The 16,956-nt window shown below is 48.5% G+C and overlaps 1 protein-coding gene across 4 annotated transcripts in view; it reads left to right on the top strand.

Moving 5' to 3' along the window:
* Positions 1-8,128: 8,128 nt before the first annotated feature.
* Kiaa1549 (KIAA1549 ortholog) overlaps positions 8,129-16,956 on the top strand; it is a 124,312-nt gene continuing 115,484 nt past the window's right edge. For 3 of the 4 annotated variants that reach the window (XM_075953393.1, XM_075953395.1, XM_075953394.1), the window contains exon 1: positions 8,259-8,543. In XM_075953393.1, the coding sequence (XP_075809508.1) occupies positions 8,402-8,543 (142 nt within the window). In that variant the 5' untranslated portion in view covers positions 8,259-8,401. Of the gene's footprint in view, positions 8,544-16,956 lie in introns of all 4 variants that reach the window. The other variant, XM_075953396.1, reaches the window with a different exon arrangement.

Below are 16,956 nucleotides of genomic sequence, written 5' to 3'. Positions count from 1 at the left end.
CACAAGTGAGGTCATTTGGGAAGAAGGAATCTTAACTGAGAGAATGCCTCCATCAGATTGTCCAGTAGGCAAGTCTGTAGGATGTTTTCTTGATTGATGATTGATGAGGGAGGGCCAATACCACTCTGGGTAGGGCCACTCCTTGGCAGGTGGTCCTGCATGGGACAAGCAAACAGACCGAGCAAGCCAGGGTAAACAAATCAGGAAGTGGTGTTCCTCCACGGCCTCTGCTTTAGGTCCTGCCTCCGGATTCCTCCCTTGAGTTTCTGCCCTGACTTCCCTCAGCGAGGGACTGTGACCTGAAAGTTGTAAGCTGAGACGAACCCTTTCCAACTCAAGTTGCCTTTGGTCATGGAGTTTTATAGCAGCAATGGAAACTCTAAGCCAGATGGACATCATCTAGTTAGTGTGGGTTTGGCTTCCCTCGGACTAGATCTCAACCTGTGACGAGAAGAGCGCAGGATGGAGCTGGACTGTGCCCACCCCCCTCAGTCCCAGCTTGCGAGAGTCAAGTTTCAGACACAGCCATATGTGAGTTGGAGTTAGTGGAAAGCTAGAGAAGGAGGGTGATCCTAAAAATAGCTTTCACCAACTGTCGCCATGCTTCTGAGGCGAGGATTTGGAGAGCTGCCACCAGTTGGGGCTATAGGAGGCAATGACCATGGTGAGTGTGGGCAGAGGATTTAGCTGATAATTGGTGGCAGCTTGTGTGTCGGAGGCTGGAGCCTGGGGGAGCTGGGACAGCCAGGAAGCTACGAGTCTACAATGATCATTCTCATTTAGACCAGCACACAACGGCTTCCCCATTTGTGAACAGCTGTAGTGTGGATATGACTTTTCCCTAAGATTCATGTTGAAATCTTGATTACCCTTGGGTAAAGGTTGGGAGGCAGGGAGTGGAGTCTAAGGGTTAGAAAGATGGTTCAGCAGTTAAGAGTACTTAGAGAGCCGGGCGGTGGTGGCGCACACCTTTTAACCCAGCACTCGGGAGGCAGAGGCAGGCAGATCTCTGTGAGTTTGAGGCCAACCTGGTCTACAAGAGCTAGTTCCAGGACAGGAACCAAAAAGCTACGGAGAAACCCTGTCTCGAAAAACCAAAAAAAAAAAAAAAAAAGAATTTTTGATTGAAAAAACTATGACATTCTTATCAAGGGAAGCAATATCCCAAATCACATCATCTTATACATCAATCTTAAATGTTGCATTACTTCCAGACATGCATATTGTTTTATATTGGACTGTGCACTACATAGCTTTATTTCATTTTCATTTGTGTGGTGTGTGTGCTCGCGCGCACGCAATGTCCACAGAGGTCAGAAGAGGCCACCAGATTACTCAGAACTGGAGTTGCAGGTGGTTGTGAATCCCTTGCAGACATGCCTGCAGGTTTGTCTCCTAGATAATTCTGGACACTGTCAGCTGATAATCAGTGTGACCCCTGGCACTCCTTGCTTTGTCCAGAAGTTGCTGTTGGCCTTTTACAAGGCTTTACTTCAGCTTTTCCACAGGGAGGGTATTTCTTTTGTTGTTGTTTGTTTTTGTTTTTATTTTTCGAGACAGGATTTCTATGCGTATCTTTGGCTGTCCTGGAATTTGCTTTTTAGAATAGGCTGGCCTTGAACTCAGATCTACCTGCTTCTGCCTCCTGAGTGTTGGGATTAAAGGCGGGCATCATAGCACCTGGCATGAAAGTATTTCTTTCTTTTTTTAAAATATTTATTTATTAAGTATACAATATTCTGTCTGCATGTATGCCTGCAGGCCAGAAGAGGGCATCAGATCTCATTACAGATGTGGTTGCCGGGAATTGAACTCAGGACCTTTGGAAGAGCAGGCAGTGCTCTTAACCACTGAGCCATTTCTCCAGCCCATGAAAGTATTTCTTGAGTAGCTCCCCCGGGTTCCTTTGTCCTTTTACCTCCTCTCTTCCCAGGTACAGTAATATACTCTCATATCTGTGACTAACAACCTGCCACAGACGATTTCCATGTCTGCATCTTTGGCCTTTTGGCTGAATCTTTTCAGACCCAACTGACTCTTTCTTGCCAGAGCTCTTGCTAGTTGGGCTCTCTGCCACTGGTCCAGCACTCACAGGAGCTTTTGGGTAATCAGCTCTTCATCTTGTGTTCTAATCCAGCCTTGCCTAGTCAAATATTTCTTAGACATGACACAAAAACCATGAGCCAAAAATGCAAGAAAGGTTGGCTTTCATCAAAGTGAGAAAAAAAAAGTCTGCTCTTTGAAACATACCATTAAAAGAACGAAAAGGCAAGCTGTTGGCCAAGAGAAAATATTGCCAAAACATTTATTGATGGAAGATTTGTACCAAAATTATTTAAAAATGCTTACAAGTTGGCAATAAGGAAAGAGGCCTATAGCCAGGCACTGGTGATGCCTGCCTTTAAACCCAGCTCTCGGGAGTCAGATCTCTGTGAGTTCAAGGCCAGCCTGGTCTACAGAGCAGGTTCTAGGACAGCCAGAGCTACACAGAGAAGCCCTGTCTGGGAAAACAAAACAAAATAAAACAAAAGCAAGAAAGAAAAAAAAAAAGGAAGGAAATAAAATTGCCCAAATGTAAGATGGGTAAAAGATCTGAAAACACACTGTACCAAAGAAGAACCAGTAAGTTCAAATACACACAGGACATGGAGCTTAGCTAGAATGATGCTGGAATGAGTTATCTGTGAACAGCTGCTAGACACATTCAACCAAAACCGCCACAAAGCTGGCGTCATGGTTCATGCTTGCTACTTCAGTCATTTGGGAGGCTGAGGTAAGAGATAAAAACTCTGTGGTCAGCCTAGTAATTTAGTGAGACACTGTCTCAAAATGAAATTTAGAGAGGGCTGAAAATGTTATTCAGTGATTGTGGGTTACTATTCTAATACTGTAAAAACATAAACAAAAGCAAATAAACATATACAAATAAAACCAAGTGTCAGCAAGGATATAGAATAACTAGGGTTTTCATACATTGCTAGTGGGACTGTAAATATATATACCACTTTGGAAGACAATTTATCAGTTTCTTTCTTTTCTTTTCTTTTTTTTTTTTGGTTTTTCGAGAGGGTTTCTCTGTAGCTTTGGAGCCTGTCCTGGAACTAGCTCTTGTAGCCCAGGCTGGTCTTGAACTCACAGAGATCCGCCTGCCTCTGCCTCCTGAGTGCTGAGATTTAAAGGTGTGCATCACCACCACCCGGCAATTTATCAGTTTCTTATAAAGCTAAATATACATTTGCTACAGAATATGGTAATTCTACTCCAAAGTATTATTCAAGAAAAATGTAAGCACAAATTTACACAAATACCAGCCAACAAATAACCCAGAAAATGGAAACAACCCAAATATTGATCAGTTAGTAAAAACAACTTGTGGTATGGCATTCAATGGAATACTACTAAACAACATAAAGGGACAAATTACTGATACAGACTAAATAAACCAGACTTAAAAGTTGTATATATTGTATGAGTCCATTTATATGAAATTTGAGAAAAAGCAAAACTATAGATGTGTAAATCATATCCAAAGATGTCAGGGATTTGTGTGTGTCGGAGGGGGATGTGTGGGTGTGTGTAGGATACATGGCAAGAGGAGAGGGAATTTTGAGGCAATAGTAGTGTTTTCTATCTTGAATGTGGCGGTGGCTTCAGAAGACTCTGTGAACATTTTATTTTATTTTGTTTTTTATTTTATTTTATTTGGTTTTTCGAGACAGGGTTTGTCTGTGTAATAGTCCTGGCTGTCCTGGCACTCACTTTGTAGACCAGGCTGGCCTGTCTCCCAAGGGCTGGGATTAAAGGCATGGCACTCCATGCCTTGCTCCCAGTGAACATTTTATTTATTTATTTAAATATTATTATTTATTTATTATGTATACAATATTCTCTCTACATGTATGACTACAGGCCAGAAGAGGGCACTAGACCTCATTACAGATGGTTGGGAATTGAACTCAGGACCTTTGGAAGAGCAGGCAATGCTCTTAACCGCTGAGCCATCTCTCCAGCCCACGAGTGAACATTTTAAAAAGGTGAATTTCCTTGAATTTAACTGCATGACTAAGTTTATGTAACTAAATTAAGATATTAAAATGAAAAAATGGGAAAGGTTGAAGGTGGGAGAGAAAGGGGGAAAGAGCAAAGGAAAGAGAAAAGAAAGAAGAAAAACGAAAGGAGGGAGAAAAAGAGAAAATAAGGAGGAAGGCTAGGTAAGGGGAAGGGAGAAACCATATATATATTTGTTCGTTTGTTTGTTTTTCGGGACAGGGTTTCTCTGTCTAGTCCTGGCTGTACTGGAACTCACTCTTGTAGACCAGGCTGGCCTTGAACTCACAGAGATCCACCTGCCTCTGCCTCCCAAGTGCTGGGATTAAAGGTGTGTGCCACCTCTGCTCATCAAAACCATATATATGTTGAGGTGGGCTTTCTGGGCTATCTTGTGAGTTGATTTTAAATATCAAAAGGAAAAAAAAGGATGAGTGAATGGAGGGGGAGAAATCATACATGTTTCAAATTTATTTTCTGTGTATAGGTATTTTGTTTCTCTGTGCATGTGTATGTGTGTGTGTGTGCACGCGCGCACACATGCACCATGTGGGCCAGAAGAGGGTGCCAGATGACCTGGGGTTGGAGTTACAGATGGTTGTGAGCCAGCATTTGAATTCTGGAAATTGAACCTAGGTCCTTTGGAAGGCCAGCCAGTGGTCTTACCATGGAGCCATCTTTCCATTTGTATTTTGAGTTGGGCTTTCTGGGCTACATGTTGAGCCAATTTTAAATTTTGGTAGATAAAGATATCCTCCAAAATGCTTCTATCAATTGACATTCTCATCAGTAGGTTTTAAGAATGCCCCTTTCCCCCATATTCTTGTATAAGTAGAAAGGATAAAAAATTTAAGCTTGCTCTCTTTGATGGTGGGAGATGTTCAGGTCCTTCACGCTTCATGCATTCAGGGTTGCAGTGTCCTAACTGGTCTCCCTTCTCCAGCCTTTCTGCTCCGAATGGCCTTATGCATTGTTAATAGGATCATCTTTCTTGTGCTTCATTCCAACAATCTCCCCATAGATCTTTACTGATCGCCGTTGCCTGCCAATGGAGTTCAGGCCCTTCGGCCCTATAGTGGAGGTCGTGTCCTGGGCCAGTTTCACCTCCTCTCCTGTTCATCAACTCTTCCCATCCCTCTCACAGAACAGTTGCCAATCCTGGATGGCACATGAACATCCCAGGGAGCTTTCTAAACAGAACGTTGCCCTAGCCTTAAGGGCAGACATTTGAATTTAATTACTGGAGGTGTGGCCCAGGGATGGTATGCTTTAGTTATTGGACTCCAGTTGACTTTAATTAGTTGCTAGGCTTGGAACCAGGGTTCCAGTTGAGCTAATACATTAGTTAGAAAAATCTCATGTTCCTGCCATTATGTATTTGTTCAGACCGTCCGTCCCCTCCAAGTGCAATCCCTGCTGAATCTTGTACTCTCTAATTCCTAAAGTCCATTTAATGTGCTACTGAGTGCTGGGATTGTTGTGCTCCAGCCTTGATGGGTTCAGGTATTCCAGGGTAGGGGTTAGAAATATTAGGCAGACAAAACAGAGATACAAAAGAAATACACCGAGACACAGAATAGAGTCAGGAGGCCAACCCAGCGAATACTGAATCCACCTGTGTTTATTTTCCATATGATTTATATGAAATTGAAAAATGAAATATATGCCCTGGCCATGCTGAAGCATGCATGGGCAGCCCGTATATGGCGGTTCTATTGAACTTGTCCATATTGGGTTTCATGGTCTAAGTTGATGAGGATGACTTTGCTTTATCCTGTAGGCTTTGTGTAGATACCCTATCCACCTGTGAAAGCCCCATCACCACCCTGGCAAACAACTATCCCTTGTCTACTCCCTGAAGCCAGACTCACCAGCTGTGGGCCCACTTTGGGGAGGACCGACCTCAGGAAGATATTACACAGGCTCTGGAAGTGAGCTGGGCCAAAAGAGTGGAATTCTGGAGTCCTTGGCACACAGGCATAGGGAGGATGGGTCCTGGTGGGTGTTTTCTCGGCGTATCAGACTCTTGGGTCTGTGGGGCTGGGTACAGCTGGCAGAAGCCCAGAGTGGTACCTGTTATGCCCCAGATCTAAGAGTAAAATTGACCCAACCTGTCTCTTCTCTCAAACCAAGCTGGAAGCACGCTGAGGGGCCAGGCTGATTCTCCCTGGCTAGCTGATGGTGCATCACCTTTGGCTGAGGGAGAACTCATCTCTTACTTATTTATATGCAAAACGAGAATTAGGTGAGTGTATAAAAGCCCATTCTTCTATCTTCTCTTATAGCCTCCCAGGATTAACAAGTCATAGCATAATCTCACACGAATGCGCTCAGGCTGCATCTCGATCCCTATTCTTAGACACGAATGTGCACTGATGTGTGACTCTGTGTGGAGGCATGCACACACATACATGCCCATTCATTCCCGCTGCGTCTGCAGAGTCATGTTATCTGCCAGCTGAGCCCTGGGGGACATACTCCCAGACACTGAGAGAATGCCCCAGTTCCCGACAGAGGTTGGTTTTATGTTTTCAGAGCTGGGAGACCAAAGGATTTTAGGGATCTACTTTTCCTTAGGGAGTTGATGCCCAGGAGCCCTTCCTGTTAGCCCAAGGTTGTGTTTTCTTGTTTACTTAGAGCAGGGTCTGAGTGGACTGGGAATGGAGAGGGAGGTTCCTTTCGTCCCACCCAGAAGTCTAGACAAATTGGGAACTTCCTGGAGGCTGAGGCCAAATATAGACTATGCATAGGTTCCTCTCAATACATATATAATGAAACCTTCCTGGGGTAATGGGAGAGCCTATGGGGGTGACAACATGTTAGAACTTTTTTTTAATTTAGTGGGAGGAGGCAAAGCCCAAGTTCATAATAATAATAATAATAATAATAATAATAATAATAATAATAATAATAATAATAAAATAACAGAATGTCAAGAGCTGCCCCAGGTGGGTGGTCTGTGCTCAAATAGTTGTGTACACAAAGAATTCAGAGAAAATCTAGGATCTAGAGGACCATACCCAGGGCTACTGTAATCAGGGTTCAGACATGCTTAGACAAGCAGAAGCTCCATTTGGGTCGGGCGGGAGATTACTCCGTGGGTGGGTGTGGCGGGCGCGGGGCGGGGGAGCAAGAGAGCAATTTATGGGGGTTGTTTACGAGTTGACACAATGAAGCACAAAAATTAGGGTCAGCCACAAAAGCTTTTAACCTACATTCTCATTTCCCCCGAAATTTAACAGGTATTGACCCGCCTTTTTCAGGAAAAAAAACTATTGATTCTCTGCAAGACTGGGCAACTCCTTCTGGCCTGGTCTGTCTGCCTCACTGAAGAGCAACCTGGCTCCTTTGGCCAGCGTGAATGGCTCACATTTCCAACTGTCTTAGTTTCTTGGTCAACAAGATACTTCCCTCGTGCACAGCTTTCGGATTATGGCTGGAGCAACCTCTGAAATAAAATCGTGGTGTCTTCCAAGACCTTCTAACCTTCCTCATCTTGGGAGTTCACACGGTGGGCTCTTAGCATCGAGACACATTTAACTCTCACCCTCTTCCACTATTCTCTCTGGAAACTAACCCCCAGCGCTGTCTTTTTCATCATTCACCGGTGTTACTTTCTTTGAAAAAGGCCAGACTCTGTGTGAGTGTTTGTGTCTGGGGCTAAGCAGCCCCTTTCTGAAGACTACGAAGCTCAGGGCAGTAGGCCCAGGTCTCTCCAAAGACCCACCTTCGCAAGGTGGCAGAGCTCTGGAAGGGCAAAGGATGGGCAGAGCTGTGGGCACTCCCTCCCCAGCCTTTCGTGTACGCGGGCTCCGGGGAAGAGAGCCCGACTTCTTTCGGCTTTGTCCGCTCTGCAGCCCGGGACCTTGGTCGCCCCGCACACACACCTGCTGCCTGCTCCGCCTGGGCGGCTCTGGAGGAGCGATCGCCAGCATCCCCGGGTTTCCGACTGTTCTTCCAGAGCCTCCCGGGTGCTGTGCTGGTGCGGGGCGGCGCCGTCCCGCGCGCCCTCCGGAGAGGCGGGTCCTGGGGGAGGGCGGGGCCCGGGACCCGCCGCGCCCTCCGCCGGGCGGCCCGCAAGCAGGCGCCCGGCCGGCCGGGAGGTGGTGCTCGCCTCCCCGAGCGCGGCCGTGCGTTGCCGGGCAGCGGCTGCGAGGCTCGGGAGGGGGCGGAGCGGCGCGGCCGGCGTGCTAGCGGCCCCTGTCCGCGGATCCGGCCCGGCCCGCCCCCGCCTCGCCGGCCTCGCTGCGCGCCGGTGTCCGGCGCCCAGTACCCGCCGCAGGGGCCGCCCGCGTCCCGGGCCCGAGCGCGCCCACGCCGCGAGGCCGGTGTGCCGGGGAACCGACGCGTGGCCATGGAGTGGGAGCCCCGCGCCAAGGTTGCGCTGGTGCCGGGGCGGAGCGGCTGCGGGCCTTCCTCCCGCCACCGCCGCCCGGGGTTGCTGCTCCCCGGCCTCTGGCTGCTGCTGCTTGCCCGGCCGGCCTCGTGCGCCCCAGGTAAGCCTCGCCGAGCCCCCGGGACGGGGCCACCACCCTGCCTGCCTTCGCTGCCGCGCTCGCCCACCCTCTGACTCCCCCCTACCCGCCCATCCTCTTTTATTCTCCACCGCTTCCTCGCCCTCCTTGCTGGAGATGCTTTCCCATTCTTCCTGGGCCCAGCAAATAAAAGCATGGAGGAAATGAATAGATGCAAAGGAAAAGAGCGAGCCGTTCCTGGCCGGTCTTGGTAAAAGGTCTGCAGCCTAGCCTTCCGTGAACCATGTTGCCCGAGGCGGGTCTGGTGGTTTCTGCTCTGAAGATGCCTGATTTCTTTATCTCCTTTGCAAAATGCAGGCACTGGAATTGTGTTTGTGCACAGCAGTGTGCATGTGGCGTAGCGAATGTTTTGGGATACTTTTATTGTTGAGGCAAAGGGGTGCATCTGGTGTGTGCTGTAGAGCAGTTGTGCATTGCCGTGAACAGCCAGTGTTCCCCCAGATGCAGGCAAGCTGGCGGTGTCCCCCAGTGCGCCAGGACACAAAGAACATTCAAAGAAAAATCTCTTGGAAAGCGCCCTGGCCGTGGATCTTTCCAGGGAACTAGCGATTCGTATATCCTCTATAAAGGCATTACAATGGAGTGTGAAAATATTTTGAGTCTGGAGTGTCAGGGCATGAAAGGAGTCATGGTTGGTTTTACAATAGATGCAATTTAGTGACTGTTCATCAGCATGGGATTAAGAGACATGATTTATGAGGCGTGTGGGTGGGTTTTGTTTGTCGCGGAAATGATTTAATTCATGTTGTTTCTCTGAAATGTTTATTTGTCCGCCCTGAGTGTGCATTGGGAGGATGGCCTGGAGACCATCTCCGAGGTGACACACAGGCAAGCCTGTGATTGCCCCAGCACACACACACACACACACACACACACACACACACACACACACACACGCTTGGCTACTTTGTGGGTAGGAAAGGGAAGGTGGGAGAAGCAGTTTAGGGTGGAACGCTTCTTCCCACTGCACAGGAAAAACAGAAAAGCCATGAAAGCAGCTCAGAGGAACCCTCCCTGCTTTGGGAGCGGGGCCAGAGGACTGCCAAGAGGCTTGAAGGAAGTGGAACACACCTGAATGTGTCCCTGAGGCCTGACTGTGGGTATTAGAAGCAGCTCTAGGAAGGGGATGGTGGAGGAAGGGACTTCAGGGGACGTAGGATGAGACTGTTTCACTCACTTGTGAGGAAATTAAGGCAGAATCAGCCTGCTGAAGGTCGCAGGCTAGAGGGTGGAAGGAATTGCTCCATCCATCCCTTCCCCTTTGCTGAAGCTGCCAGAGATTTCCTCTAGCCGGGTGGAACCCTGCCTCAGGGAACCACACTGGAGGCGGGGTTGACAGAGCAGGTCTTTTTGGCTGTGTGTAGTGGGTCCAGAAACTTTGCCCAAGGAACTACCTCCAGTATCGGTCTCAGGCCACGAGAGTTCGGTGTTCAGAGGAGAGGAGTCAGCCCTTTGGAGTGCTCTTGTCTTTAGTCAGCAGAGAAAGGTGGATCTTGCTGGAGTTGCTCATCACGGGACCTCGGCTGCCGGTTGTTTTCACTGACAAGCGTGTAGGGTGTTGTGTTTTATATACATGACCTAGTCCCATTGGGACTTAGATTTTAGGGTTCCTACTTTACAGCGAAGGGTCTTAACAGGTGTTTAGGAGAGTCTGTCTCCAGACTCTGCGATACTCTTAGCTTCTGGAGCCCCAGTGTTTCCCACACGCACATTGCCATCTGAATATTCTAAGAGAGGCTGTAGAAGATAAAGTTACTTTGCTAAATTTAAAGTCAGCAGTGGGCCAGTCTACACTGCTTCGCCCTCCTTTAGTGACTCTTTTCTGTTTCCCTGTTACCCCTAATCCAAATATCCCGCCTGGAGACGCGAAGCTATCCGTCTCTTCTAGAGCTGACGTCACAGAGGCAGAGACCTCACCTTTGCACTAAGTTGCTCACTGGGCTTCTCTGGTTTGCACAGCTGCTTCTGGGCAGGAGCACAGAGTGCGATGCAGTGGGCATAGCATCCAGCTCCAAGGGGCCCCAACTGCAAACCCAGAGTTATTGCGTAAGCAAGTGTGGACGTTTATGCCCACTCTGAGGGAACTGCTGGGTGGAGGGTCTTCAGGGATGACTTCTTGATGGTGGTCTGATGGCAGGCTCTGGGAATCCAGCTGGGTGGAGGGTGGCTTGTGGGATGTCTGGGGACAGCCAATAGCTGTTGATCTGGGACACGGTGGCACCAGGACCCTCTCATCTTAGTGATGGACGTTCAGTAGCAGTGTGGGCATGGACTTTGCTGAGAGCCTGTCCTGAGGGTGCAGGGGGTGCCTTAATCCTGCCTGCAGTTCCTCTGGGAGGCAGCAGTCCTTCCTGTGTCTGGATGATAAGTTCCCTGCCTTCAGCATCTTTCTCTTTGGCTCAGTGGAGGTGACTTCCAGGTGGTCCCCTTGTTACAGTCTTCAGTGATATCTCCGCGCTGTATTGCTCTGTTGTCCGTTTCTATTTCCTGTAGCGTTTTAAATACATGTTTTTTTTTCTTTTTAAAGAAAGCATTTATAGGTTTGGTTCTGACTTCACTGTTGTGGAGACAACCTGAAATGCTTGGGGACTTATTTTGAAGGTAGTGCTTTTCGAAAGCCAGCCACTAACAGCAGAAAAGGAGAGAATGACACCCTGATCCTTATTCAGAGACTAGGCTATTTAAGAATTATGATCATCATGACATTGGCAGCGCCGCAGAATCTGGGAGTTAGTGAAAGATAGAGAACGCAGTCACTAAGAACTTGGGGTAGGATTTAGCAGTAGGGCACTGGGTAGCATGCACAGGCCCTGGGTTCAATCCCCAGGATGGCTCACCCACATTTCCACAGCTCATAGATGGCACTGTGTTTGGTTTAGGTTTTGTTTGTTTTCGAGGTAGACTTTTGTTATAAAACCCAGGCCTTACTATGTGGACCAGACTGGCCTCAAACTCACAGAGATTCTCTTATCTCTGCCTTATCAGTGCTGGGATTACAGGTATGCAACACCATGCTTGGCTCCTTTGATTATTTTAAACACTTTTGTTATCTAAATTTGTAATACATTGTTTTAATTTTTACCTTTTACACTTCTTTAGTGTTGAGTTTTTATTTATATTCTTTGAATTTTTTCGCTGTTCCTACTATCACATTCCCCCTTCTGATGTGTTTTCTTTTACATTTAATTAATCAATTAATTAATTTTTGAGGCAAGGTCTCGCATAACTCAGGCTGGCCTCAAACTCACTGTATAGCTGAGGATGACCTTGAACTCCTGACCCTCCTGCCTCCGCCTTCCCAGTGCTGGAATTGCTGCAGGCGCCACCGTACCCAAGTTACCTGCTGGTGGTTAAACTTAGGGCTTTGTGCATGCTAGGCAAGCACTGTGTCCCAGCCTCTTCTTTTACATTTTACATAATTGAAAAAAGAGTTAGTGGGTTTACGAGTGCGCGTCGGTGCGGGTATGTGCCGTGGCGAGAGTGTGGAGGTTGGAGGACAGCTTTGTCCAGTTGGTGCTTCCGCTTCTACGTGGGTTGTGGGCATCAAACTCAGGTTGCCTTGCTGCAGTGCCAAGTGCCTCTGCCTGCTGAGTCATCTCACTGGCCCCACTTTTTATATAATTTGGAGACACAGAAGTGGGCAGTTGTGATTAGCGAGATCTGCTTTCTCTTTGTGCGTTTGTGCTATGGCTTGTTTAATTTTTCTCTGTCTCAATGAGCTGCTGGTCATTTCAAGGTGAGTATTTGTAAGACCTCTTTTAGAATTGTAAACAGGGAATTAAAATGCATGCGAAGTGTGATTCCCAGACCTCCTGCACCCTGCGATTTGGGGTTGGGGAATGCTTGTTCATAGTTTAAACTTCTGAAATAAGAGTGTGGTATTGCAAGCCTTTAATCTCAGCACTTGAGGTAGAGGCTGGGGGATCTTGAGTTTGAGGCTAGCCTGGCCTACATGGTAAGACTTTGCCTCAAACAAACAGGAACAGAACCCAAAACAACAACAGGATTTAGGTGTCTGGATCTCATCTTTCCCTAAATTCTAATCTTTTGGTAGAGTCTGGGGATCTTTATCATACCAATTTAAAGCTCAGCTGTAGGGATTTGATGCTTTGGAACTGTTTTTCTAAATAGTGTGAGCCATCACGTGAATATTAATAGGGACAGATGTTTTATGTCTTACGGTCATCTTTTTTATTTTAGGTTTTATTTATGTATTTTGAGTGTATGAGTACAGGTGCCTTTGATGACAGAAGAGGGCATCAACTCCCCTGGAACTGGAGTTACAGACAGTTGTGAGCCACCATGTAGATTCTGGGATTTGAACCCCTGTCTTCTGCAAGAGCAGCTAGAGCTCTTAACGTCTGAGCCGTCTCTCCTGCCCTGCAGTTGTCTTTTTACCATTAGAACATTTGAATTAAACCATCCTCTTGGGATTGGTTTTGGCGTTTCTCTTGATGCTTTGGTCTTTACTGGGTCACAGGACTGCCTTGGTTCTCCCTCCGCGGCAGCTTCAGTCTGTCAGGAAGTTGCCTCCCTCCAGCCTGAAAACAGAACCCTCACCAGGGGACTCTTAAAAGTCACCAGGGACCTGAAGCAGGGGTTTTCTGTCTGCCCTGGGTGGTGGCGGCAGCTAATTACTGTGGTGATAATTACACCAGGTGGCTTTTCCTAGCGAGGAAGATGCCGTTCTGACTGGTGGCATCTGTTTGAAGTTACGACTGCCCAGCTTTTTTCATGTGTGCTCGTGTGGCAGGGTTGCTGGACAGCTTAGACGTCAGGTGTCTTATGTCTAAAGGACACCCCTTTTAAGTCTATCTAGCTTACGGTGGGACCACAGACACATAGCCCTTGTCCATGTCAATGGTGGAGATAAAGTTCCCCTTTGGCTATCTTGGACGCCTTGGAAATGTATAGATGCAACTGGCCTGTTCTGTCTTTGTCTGTTAGATACGCCAGGCCAAGGATCTGCCAAAGACAGATTCCTCTTCTCGTTGCATTAGCAACTTTTTTTTTTTTTTGAAACAGGACCTCACATATCTCAGGCTGACTGCTTGACAGGTAGTTGGGGCTGGCCTTGAACTTTGATCTCATACCTCCACCTCCTAAGTGCTGAGATTACAAGCGTGCAGCACCGTCACGGCTGGGATTAAACCTAGGGCTTCACGCATGTGAGGCAAACATCCTACCCCCAAAGCTTGTTTTTTCTTTTTTTTAAAACTGTCTGCTGGTTGTCACTCCTGTAATCACAACTTTCTCAGGAGGCTGAGGCAGGAGAATAGAAAAGTTGGATGACAGTAGCCTGGTGAATAAGTGGGACTCCACCTCCAAGTAAAACTGGAAAAAGGGTGGAGCCTTACGGCTCAGTAAGAGGGTGCTTGCTACCAAGCCTGACGTCCTGGAACCCATATAGGGGATGGAGAGAACTAACTCTTCCAGTTGTCCTTTGATCTTCACACGCGTGCCCACATGCGTGCACACACTCAAACAAAACGAATGAATAATAAATAAATAAATTCTACCAAAAATAGGGGGAAAGTGAAAAAAATGGCTGGGGATGTAGCTCAAGCTGTCCAGCAGTTGCTTTAGCCCGCGCCCATTCTTTCCCCTCTGTTGGCAGTGTTGCGGGTACCAAGCGCTGCGGCCTGCAGCTTCCAGCATCTGTGCTCATCGGTGACGATTTCTGCTCCTTTCACTGCCGTTCACATCCCGCAGCGGCATCCGCTCCTGGCAGATAGAATTTGCAGGGTCCCACCCTAGACGTTCTGAATTGAGATCCAAATCGGCCAAGTTCCTAGGTCAAGTTCAACTTTGAGAGGCGCTGGGTGTGGAGGCAAGGCTTCCAGTTCAGCCTCCTGGGGCTAGGTAGTGTCAGCCTCTTCTTCCTCTTCCCTAGTGCCCCGAGCTCCTGAACTCCCGCAGGACCTTTCTCTCAGCGCCTGCTCCCTGTGCTCTCCACAGTCGGTGACTGAGTACAATGGCTGCCCCTAGGACTCTGCTTTGGTCTTCTTGAGCGCCATTTAGGGGATGTGAAGCGAAGTCTCCATGCAGTTCTATCTTGCATTACCCCGGTGATTACTGATGCTGGGCACCTGTTATAGTCCTCTTGACCATTTTTATGTCTTGAGAACTTCCTGTTCAGATCCTTTGTCCTTGAACTTACTAGAATAGTGCTACTTCTTTTAGGCAGTGCCCATGTTCTGTGTTCTGGTTGCTGTAACTGTGTTGGCAATGGATACAGTGGGTGATATGTATTCTGCATATTGGTGCTGCCGTGGCCCAAAGTGGCTAGTAAAAGAGGTAGAGGGATGGATGCCTTCCCCATGTGGATACCCAGCTTCTGTGAGGCTGTTTCTCAACTCGGGAGTGGCAGTGTTGGGGAGGGCCCAGGCCTTTGGAGGGCAAGTGTCTCCTGCTTTGTGTGCTTGCTGTGTATGCTCAAGAGATGAAATAAGATGGTAAGGAGTTCAAGAGGTAGCGTAGACACGAGCCAGTGTTGGGGCCGGAGGAGTCAGACAGATGTTGCTGGAAGGGGAGGCAGAGAGGGCAGGAGTGGATTTGCTCACATTTGGAAGGGATGGGAGCCAGGGCAAGCATGGAGAAATTCATTCTAGAGAGGAGGAAACTAGAGGAGACTCAGGCAGACAGCTCTGGGGGCAGAGACACCTTGAGTGAGTGACTATTCATGGAGGGAGGGAGGTGTTGAGCGGAGGTGGAACCGGGAACCGAGAAGATGCCTCTGCTTTCCATAGGAGAAGAGGGGAATGCCAGAATGCCAGGCAGGGAGTTAGAAGGACAGTCCTGGTAGTCGGCCAGGGGGACACTCTGCTCGTCCCACCAGAGACTTGGTGGGGAGTGAGCAGGTGGCTCTGGCCCTGAGTTGGGACGGTCAGGACTAGTGGGGAGGCTGCTCTTCCTCTGGTAGGCTGGGCGTTCACAGCCCTGTGCCGTCATTTGGAAACTTGCTGAGGCCTTGTTTTTGCTCCTCTTGTTTGGGCCTGTGGAAAGAGCCCTCCATCACTTAGCCTTTTGGGTGCGGGGATTAACTTTGGAGCCAGATAGTCTGAAGGTCTGTTTTAAAATGCTGGGGGAGCTTTCAAAGGATGGGGTGGGGGGACTGAAAACATACAGAACAAATGGTCTCGTGGAGTCAGCTTTAGGGGACTTGGGCAAAGGCCAGGAGCCCAGGGCTCTCTACTCCAGTGTGGTCCCCCAAACAGGCAGCATCAGCATTACCTGGGAGTCTGTCAGAAACTCAGAGGCTCAGCAGGACTGGTGGAAAGTACCCGAAATCCCAGCACTCAGGAGGTGGAGGGGGGGCGATCAGGAGTTCAAGGTCAACTCTGGGGTCACAGAGAGCTATTGGCCAGTCTGGGCTATACTTGAACATGTCAAAGAAGTGCCCCCTCCATCCCCCGGTTGAGGTAGCTACCTTTTAGGCATCTTCACATGATTTGTGTGTTCCCTGAGGTTTGGAAGCAGTTTCTTGACGAGCTTGGGTGCATGCACAGATTTTTGGTTGTTCCCTAGTTAGTGAGGAGTCCTTGAGTTACTGTAAAAGCCCCACCCGGATTTCTGGGGGCGTGGAAGATAGCAGCCTGAGCTGGTGTCTGACTGGATGGGGTCAGAGATCTGCGGCTGATCCGAGCTTTGCTACTGGGGACAGTAATTCCCTAAGCTGTGTGAACCGGAGTCAAGTGGGCTAGGCGTTAAGGATTGTAGATAAGGGGGAACAAATGGTGACCAGTGGGTATGGGGGACACAGACAAATGGTGACCAGCGGATGTGGGTGTGTCTTCAGCTCCCAAGAGGGAGGAAGTTGAGGCACACTGTAGCAGTAACATAGGTGGACCTCAGGAGTCAAGGGTGGAAGGACAGATGCTGGACAGTTCTCCTTTGGGCGAGGTGCTGGGTGTAGTGGAAGTTTTAGTCAGTCCAAAAGGTGGTTGTTGCGTGGGCCTGGGAGGCGGAGCATAGAGAGCTGAATACAGTCACAGAGTGTCAGTTTCCTAACGGGAAGTGTTTAGGAATTGGTTGTTTACAAAGTGACAATGGTGGTGAAGTGGGGCCTGGTTGTTGCATCATGTTCTATGCTATGTTATGACGGAGTGACCATCATGCTGAGCCTCTGTGGCCTAAGCAAGTGGGAGGTGGCCTTGGGAACCCCAGTCAGAGTCAGGTAGGTGATGGCAGTGGGTTGGGAGACAGGTCAGCAGCCGCTGGCCAGGGCAGTGGTAACAAGGTTTCCCAGCATCCTGTGGTTCCAGCAGAGCTCTCCAGGACTTCAGGACTGCCTTGCCTTGTCTCACTTGACCTGACCTCCCCTCCCTTCTTTTCTCAGGTCATTGAGGTTGAGGGCTTTTTCCTGGGCCACTGT

This window comes from Microtus pennsylvanicus, chromosome 19 (genome assembly GCF_037038515.1).
Source record: "Microtus pennsylvanicus isolate mMicPen1 chromosome 19, mMicPen1.hap1, whole genome shotgun sequence".
NCBI classification, from domain to species: Eukaryota; Metazoa; Chordata; class Mammalia; order Rodentia; family Cricetidae; genus Microtus; species Microtus pennsylvanicus.
Note: the sequence above shows the minus strand (reverse complement) of the source record. Positions and strands in the feature narration are given on the sequence as shown.